Source organism: Anomaloglossus baeobatrachus, chromosome 10, assembly GCF_048569485.1.
Source record: "Anomaloglossus baeobatrachus isolate aAnoBae1 chromosome 10, aAnoBae1.hap1, whole genome shotgun sequence".
NCBI classification, from domain to species: domain Eukaryota; kingdom Metazoa; phylum Chordata; class Amphibia; order Anura; family Aromobatidae; genus Anomaloglossus; species Anomaloglossus baeobatrachus.
The window spans coordinates 167,742,778-167,751,687 of record NC_134362.1 but is presented as its reverse complement, the minus strand read 5'-3'; the positions used below and the strand labels follow the sequence as shown (position 1 = coordinate 167,751,687).

The window sequence follows — 8,910 nt, the reverse complement described above, 5'->3', positions numbered from 1 at the left end:
ATGTTATTTTTTGCCCCTGTCAAAAATATTATATAGGTAAAACAATTCGGCCTTTATATGTTCGATTTAGGGAGCATTTTAAGTCTATAACCTCCGGGACAGGTTCTCCACGTTTAATTGCCCATATGCAGGAACATCATAGTGGTAATCCACGCCTTTTAAAATTTGCAGGCGTAATAAAAATTAATCCCTGTCCCACTGGAGGTGATATGCACCGTTCTTTACTTAGAAAGGAATCAAGATTGATTATAGACTTAAATGCTCTCGGTCCTCTTGGCCTGAACGACAAAAATGATTTGTCAGTGTTCCTATAATGCTGGTTTTTTTTGGTTTTTTTTTTTCCTATAAGCCTGTTTTTTATAGTGTTTTTTATAGTGTTTTTTGAGATGTCTCTGGTTAAACTATAATGAACACTATATTTAATTTTTTACTCTAACTATACCCATGTATGTTACGATTATTTATAATCCATTTTGGAATTGATATGTAATAAGTTTCTATGTGAATTTGATACATGTGCAGCTGGTATATGTTTTTAATTTGCACTTCATTCACGCAAGGATGCTGCACCCAATTCACCTGTTATTTAAGGGTGGATGCAGCACCTTTGCATGCACTGGACCCGTAGAAGCAAGGTTACTTGCGAAACGGCTGCCGTCGTCCGACGTGGCACACCCCTCATCCTCCCTCACTACCTGTACCCCTGATGTGATCGTGGAATAAAAAGAAAAATATTTTATTCGACCTTTGGAGTGCGACCTTTCATCTCTTCATTGTGGATCTTGTATCGCCTTTGCTTTGGGACACGCACCCAGGTCTCCACCTGCCTGAAAGCACAGCTTTGTCAGCCATACAGGGATTAGCGGTGCCCGGTATCCTCCACTCAGCTTTATATATATATATATATATAGATGTATGTTATAAACACGTTTGTTATATTGCCTCTACGTTGCTGAGAAATTAGCATTTAAAGTATTTGGTACCTAATGGGTTATGTCCAGGTGAGTGAGATAAGATAGTTTTCACTGGGGGCGTGTACTTCTTCCACTGTATGGGGTTGACCAATGATAAATAGGCAGCAACACCACTCAGGGGAAAGAAGCACACGCCCCTAGTGAAAGCTCTCTGATAACACCTAGATTTTAGATTTCCAATCCTCATCTTGTTTTCTTTTGCAGGCGTTTTTCAATTTTTTTGAAAGTTTTAAACTTTTTACTCTTAACTATTTGTTTCCAGTTGTGATATTAAGATTCATTGTCCAAAACACTGAGCCTTAAAGGGATATTCTCAAGTTTGGAAGTTCTTCCCTATGCTGGGGGTCCAACTGCTTATTCTGAAATATTGGGGCTCTGAAGGACACTTTATGTTGAAATTTTATTGATGCTTCTCTATTATTAATGTTCGTGACCATGAATAGTCCCAATTGTATACCCCTTCTGGCTCTGACGACCTCACGTCTTAGACAGCTGTTGGTTAGAAAGTGATTTCTGCCGACTTCCACTATTTCTTGCCATATAGTTGGTGTACATTTATCAGTGAGAGATATCTATGGGAGATGAGCCATCACGAGAGGTATGTAGCAGCAACTTATTCCCCTCTCCCCATTGGGAACACATTCACAGTCAAGTAAGCAGAGGATGCAAGGTCAGGAGGAGAAGTTTTATCTAGGCCGACTTAAGGCGGCATTACACGTTACGATTTATCTGACGATATGTTGTCGGGGTCACGGATTCCGTGACGCACATCCGGCATCGTTAGCGACATCGTTGCGTGTGACACTTATGTGCGACTCCGAACGATCGCAAATAGGGTAGAAAATCGTTGATCGCTAACACGTTGTTCAGTTTCAAAATATTGTTCGTCGTTTGGAACGCAGCAGACATATTGCTACGTTTGACACCCTGCCAAGGACGAACAACATCCACACGACCGCCTTGGTCAAACAATATATCACTGATCGCTGTTCCTTCGTTTGTGAGATCGTTACGTGTGACCGCTACAAAACGACCTATGAGCGATCTCGGCAAATCGTAACTACGATCTGGGCGTGTCACATCGCTAACGAGATCGTCAGATAAATCGTACCGTGTAAAGCAGTCTTTAGACTAAAGGGCACTTTACACTCAGCGATCTCGCTATCGATATCTCTGGTGAAAGCAGCCGTCCCCGTCGGTTGTGGGTCACGGGCAAATCGCTGCCCATGGCGCACAACATCGCTCGGACCCGTCACACTACTTACCTGTCCTGCGACGTCGCTCTGGCCGGCTAACCGCCTCCCTCACTAAGCGGGTGCCCAATACAAGTGGAGGGGCGGAGATGAGCGGCCGGAACATCCCGCCCACCTCCTTCCTTCCTCATTGCGGGTGGCCGCAGGTACGATGTCGTTCCTCGTTCCTGCGGTGTCACACATAGTGATGTGTACTGCCTCGGGAACGACGAACAACCTGTGTCCTGCAACAGCAACGATAATTGGGAAAGGAACGACGTTTCAACAATCAACGATTAGGCAAGTAATTTTGATCGTTAGCGGTCGTTCCTGCGTTTCACACGCAACAACGTCACTTACGAGGCCGGATGTGTGTCACGAATTCCATGACCCCAATGACATCTCGTTAGCGATGTCGTTGCGTGTAAAGCCTGCTTTTCCCGAATATCGTTGCTGTTGCAGGACGCAGGTTGTTCGTCGTTCCTGAGGCAGCACTCATCGCTACGTGTGACACCTCGGGAGCGACGAACAACAGCTTACCTGCGGCCGCCCGCAATGCGGAAGGAAGGAGGTGGGCAGGAGGTTACGGCCGCTCATCTCCACCCCTCCGCTTCTATTGGGCGGCTGCTTAGTGACGTTGCTGTGACGCCGAACGAACCTCCCCCTTAGAAAGGAGGCGGGTCGCCGGCCACAACGACGTCGCTAGGCAGGTAAGTATGTGTGATGGGTCTTAGCAATGTTGTGCGCCACGGGCAGCGATTTGCTCATGACGCACAAACAACGGGGGCGGGTACGCTCGCTAGCGACATCACTAGCGAGATCGTTGCGTGTAAAGCAGCCTGAAGACTAAATGGTGATCAAATTGGACAGAATCATTGCTGTTGGTGGTGACGTCCAATGGATCGGTTTTGGTGGAACGTCTTCGAGCCATATTTCGGTTGCTCCTCTCATTTAGCCTCGTGCTCATGTCAACCCTGTAACGATTGAGCACCCGATGACCGGTCACCAGAAGAGAAGACGTCTGTCCATCACCATCCTGCAGTCCTTCCATCGGAGCATTGTCTTCTAAGTCCACGTCCCAGTCCTGCTAGGCCTCCGAACCCTTATAAATCACCGACTGATGTTTTAAGTGGTTTCAGAGCACTTACACAGTGGCCATTAATCCATATTTATAAAACCTCTTAACCCATAATGCTGTCGGACCCTTCTTCCTGTAATCCGAGCTTCTTCATTCCAGCACTCGGTGTAATGGGGTGTCTGCCACAATTAATAATTCATACACAGCTTTATTATGGCTGGTGCAGGGAGGCAGCTCCGCGATTCCCATTCATTTCATTGGAAGCCCATTTATTGCCTGTTTGTCTGCATCACCGAAGCCTCTAGTGAAGGCGTTGGATATTTTATGCTTTTTATATATTTTATTATCTACAGTACATTGCGTTGTATTACTATACCGTACTATGTTTGTTTATATTAAATTTTCTTTTTTTTTGTGATTTTTGCAGAATTATCCATGAAGACGGCTTCTCAGGTGAAGATGTCAAGCAGTACAAGCCCGTGGTTTATAGCAACACTATCCAATCCCTGGCGGCCATCGTTCGTGCCATGGACACCCTGGGTATCGAGTACGGGGATAAGGAGCGAAGGGTAAGTTTGGTTATTTATTCCTTTTTATAGTTGTATCATTTAATGCTAAATAATTGCATTCTCCATTAAAAGTTGCAAAAACTTTTTATATTTGTTTTGTCATTATAATTTATTTTAGGGTTTTGCGCTCTCGTTAATGCAGCCTATTAGTTATAAATTAAGTGTAGAATATACTCAGTAATTGGGGACAAAGAACTGACTCTCTAATCTTCTATATTGATGGTAATCTGTATTTCCAGAAATTGCTATTTCTTTTTGCTCAGAGAGGGCTTTACCAGCATTGTCAGGTTGTCCTGAGCAATCACAGCCCCGCAGTCTCCTGACTTCCTCGTGGCGCGGGGCCGGCGCTCCTCATTGAGTGACACTTCTAGTAGGAAGCTTCCTTTTGCTACTCCACATTAATGATCTGTAAGTGTTTGCTCTAAGACTTCACTATTTATATATAGATTTTATATATAGAGAGAGAACAGTGCATTTTAAGAGAACCAACCACCAGGATTTTCATATAGAAACTAAATCCAGTGCTATACGGGCACTATCATGCGGATTCTATACATACCTTTAGTTATGAAATCGGATGTATACTATCTGAGATATAGGCAAGTAAGGTTTGTGAAATGCACTGTTATTTAATGAGGTGTGCAACAGAATATCTAAAAGGTGGGTCGGGTTTTGCTAGTTATTCCCGCCCCTGTCTGCCTGCCTGTCCTTCCTCCCCTCCCTGTACTTTCTCCCCCCTATCCTTTCTCCCCCCTATCCTTTCTCCCCCCCTTTTCCCTTTCTTTTCTCCCCCTGTCCTTTCTCCCCCCTGTCCTTTCTCCCCCCTGTCCTTTCTCCCCCCCTGTCCTTTCTCCCCCCCTGTCCTTTCTCCCCCCCTGTCCTTTCTCCCCCCCTGTCCTTTCTCCCCCCCTGTCCTTTCTCCCCCCCGTCCTTTCTCCCCCCCTGTCCTTTCTCCCCCCCTGTCCTTTCTCCCCCCCTGTCCTTTCTCCCCCCTGTCCTTTCTCCCCCCTGTCCTTTCTCCCCCCCTTCCTTTCTCCCCCCTATCCTTCTCCTCCCCCCCATCCTTTCTCCCCCCCATCCCCCCCCCATCCTTTCTCCCCCCCATCCCCCCCATCCTTTCTCCCCCCCATCCCCCCCCATCCTTTCTCCCCCCCCCCTGCCCTTTCTAAGCCCCTGCCCTTTCTTCCCCCCATTTCTCTGGGAACTTGTATTCATTGGAATCCCTTGTTTTTGTATGCTTAGGAGTCCAGTAGGCGGTCCTATTAAATGATTGACAGTCTTCCCTGTATGACTGCATGCAGAGATAGCTGTCAATCACTGGTAGGACCGCCCCCACTGGTAGGAACGCCCACTGGACTCCTACCGTAGATAGAAACACCCTGATGTTTGCATGTGTAGGAGTCCAGTGGGCGTTCCTACCAGTGGGGGCGGTCCTACCAGTGATTGACAGCTATCTCTGAATGTACAGTCATACAGACAAGACTGTCAAGCACTGTTAGGACCGCCCATTGGACTCCTAGATACAAACACCCTGTTGTTTGTATGAGTCCAGTGGGCGGTCCTATTACCATGATTGACAGTTTGTGCTGTATGACTGCATGCAGAGAGAGCTGTCAATCACTGATAGGACCGCCCACTGGACTTCTACCGTAGCAACAAACACCCTGATGTTTGTATGTGTATGAGTCCAGTGGGCAGTCCTATTACGTGATTGACACTATTGTCTGTATAACTGTGCATTCAGAGATAGCTGTCAATCACTGATAGGACCGCCCACTGGACTTATAGACACCAGTGATTCCAATGAATAAAATATAAGTTATGAAGATTTTTTCCAACAAACCCATATATCAATCTTCTCCTGCTCTATGCTGCGCTGTCCTCAGATCGGACGGCATGAACAATGTGATAGACTCCCTTAAAGACCGTACCGATAGGCTATGCATCTCATTAATGTAATAGAAACAATGGTGAAACATTTGGAGACTGTAATAAAATTCTATAGGCCCTATAGTGACAGTTAGGCCGTCCATATAGACATCAGATTATCAGAGGATCTCTCTAAAGTCAGCTTTACCCTATAGTATAGGGTAAAGCTGACTTTAAAGAGATCCTCTGACAATCTGATGTCTATATGGACGGCCTAACCATCACTTATTGGCAGTGCTCAGAAATAAAAGAATCAGACATGTTGGATTTCAACATGCCCAATCCTGTTTACTGTCTCTGACAGCGGCCTATTACCCATTGGTGGAAAAAATAAAACCGGAACTTCCCAAAACGTAATCTGTCATGATGGCTAATTATGTATTAAAGGGATAGTCTTACGTCATTTTATTTTATGTGGATTTTTGTCATAGTGAGTGCAAAAATCTGCTTCTTCCATTCATCATTTTTTTGGGATAGTCTTATTCTTGTTGTCGCTAGACATGGCCGCCAGCGTTTCCTGTATTGATCGCTGGCTGTGTGTCGTCCACCACATCCCAGTGTAGCGCCTGGATAGATGCTCCGGCCGGCACACGGCTCCCATAGATAAACAGAGATGGAGCAGATGAGCCATGGTCAGGGGAATTGAGGTCATAAAACAGTGATTTTGGTTCCAGATTGAGCGTGGATTGGAAAACTGATGGTTTCTTCTCACACAATTTTGGGTAGTCCTCTTAAAAGGAAACAGTCAGCAGATTTTTCCTATGTAATCTGAGAGCAGCACGATGTCTGGGCTGAATCTAACGATGAGCTACTTACTAGGCTGCTTGTTGTAGTTTTAATAAAATCAGTGTTTTATCAGCAGGAGATTATCACTAGAGGACTAGGTGTCTTGTACCATGTGCTCCTGCTCTGCTCTCAACAAGCAGCCCAATAAGTGACACATCTCTGGAATCAGGGTCTCTGTCCCTACATTATGATGTCTGGACTAAGACCCTGATTGCAGCAATGAGTCACTTACTAAGCTGCTTGTTACAGTTTTAATAAAATCAGTGTTTTATCAGCAGGAGATTATCACTAGAGGACTAAGTGTCTTGTGTAATGTTGTCCTCCTGCTCTGCGTAACCACAGCGTCACCACTGATTGGCAGTTTTCTGTGCACATGAAAAAGCAGCCAATCAGTGGTGTGGGCGGGGTTATACAGAGGTCAACATTCAGAGAACTGTTAGATCGGCAGCAGAGAAAACAGGGATTATATCAAAACTACAGCAACAGCCCAGTAAGTGACAGATCACTGGAATCAGGGTCTTAGTCCAGTCCATACATTATGATGTGTGGACTAAGACCCTGATTCCAGCAATGAGTCACTTACTAAGCTGATTGTTACAGTTTTAATAAAGTGAGCGTTTTATCAGGCGGAGATTATCACTAGAGGACTAGGTATCTCGTGCCATGTTGTCGTCCAGCTCTGCGTAACCAGAGTCTCATCACTGATTGGCAGCTTTCTGTGTACACTGTGCATAGGCAGAAAGCTGCCAATCAGTGGTGTGGGCGGGGTTATACAGAGGTCAACATTCAGAAAACTGTTGGAGAAAACAGTGATTTTATCAAAACTATAGCAAACAGCTGAATAAGTGACACATGACTGGAATCAGAGTCTCTGTCTCTACATAGTGCTGCTCTTAGATTACATAGCAATAATCTGCTGTCAGATTTCCTTTTACAGAGGCCTTACAGTGTAGAATTGGTAAAGCACTCATCTTTTAAAGGCGTATATACATATATATATACATATATACACATATATATATATATATATATATATATATATATATATATATATGTGTATATATATATATGTATATATATATATATATATATATATGTATATATATGTATATATATGTATATATATGTGTATATATATGTATATATATATATATATATGTGTATATATATATATATATGTATATATATGTATATATATATATATATGTAGATATATATATATATATATATATATATATATATATATATGTAGATATATATATATATATATATGGCCGGCCGAGACGTGACCCCATGTGTGCCTGGTTCTCGATGGTGTTGAATCCCCGATCCCACCATATCCATTCTGCAGCGAGCGGCTCCATGACACACCGCTGCTTGACATCCTCATGAATCCAATTCCTTCCTCCTCGCCCTCTCCATTTCACAATCCACCATGTGCAGAACAATTTCACAGCAGCTGTTGGCAGGGCGGCGGCGGTGGCCGCGTTTTTTTTCTTTTTTTTTTTATTCCCGAGCCCTTTTGGTAATCTCAAAGATCGCTAAATATATTCAGCTCAACCTCCTATATTTATACACCGAGCCAATGCGAAAATAAGGCCCAGCCATCTCCACAATGGGGGGCGAAAAAGGCTCAGGAGGGATCTAGAAAAAGAACAGCAAAGCTTGTGTTATGACAAGTGGGGAAAACGATGGGAGGACCATGATGGACCTCTCCAAAGAGGTCTGCAAGAGATACCTTTCATAGGACTATGGTGAACCTTTCCAATGATGTCTACAAGCGACACCTTTCACAGGACTATGGTGGACCTTTCCAAAGATGTTTACAAGCGACACCTTTCACAGGACCATGGTGGACCTTTCCAAAGATGTCTGCAAGCAATGCCTTTCATAGGACTATGGTGGACCTCTCCACAGATGTCTGCAAGCGATACCTTTCATAGGACTATGGTGGACCTCTCCACAGATGTCTGCAAGCGATACCTTTCATAGGACTATGGTGGACCTCTCCAAAGAGGTCTGCAAGAGATACCTTTCATAGGACTATGGTGGACCTTTCCAAAGATGTTTACAAGCGATACCTTTCACAGGACTATGGTGGACCTTTCCAAAGATGTCTGCAAGCAATGCCTTTCATAGGACTATGGTGGACCTCTCCACAGATGTCTGCAAGCGATGCCTTTCATAGGACTATGGTGGACCTATCCAAAGATGCCTGCAAGCGATACCTTTCATAGGACTATGGTGGACCTTTCCAAAGATGTCTGCAAGCGATACCTTTCATAGGACTATGGTGGACCTCTCCACAGATGTCTGCAAGCGATACCTTTCATAGGACTATG

The 8,910-nt window shown here is 44.4% G+C and overlaps 1 protein-coding gene across 1 annotated transcript in view; it reads left to right on the top strand.

The window, feature by feature from the left end:
- The first annotated feature begins 993 nt into the window (after positions 1–993).
- The window catches only part of GNAO1 (G protein subunit alpha o1), a 141,015-nt gene continuing 133,098 nt past the window's right edge, over positions 994–8,910 (top strand). The window contains exons 1-2 of the mRNA XM_075325429.1: positions 994–1,001; positions 3,712–3,853. Of these exons, the coding sequence (XP_075181544.1) occupies positions 994–1,001; positions 3,712–3,853 (150 nt within the window). The remainder of the gene's footprint in view (positions 1,002–3,711; positions 3,854–8,910) is intronic.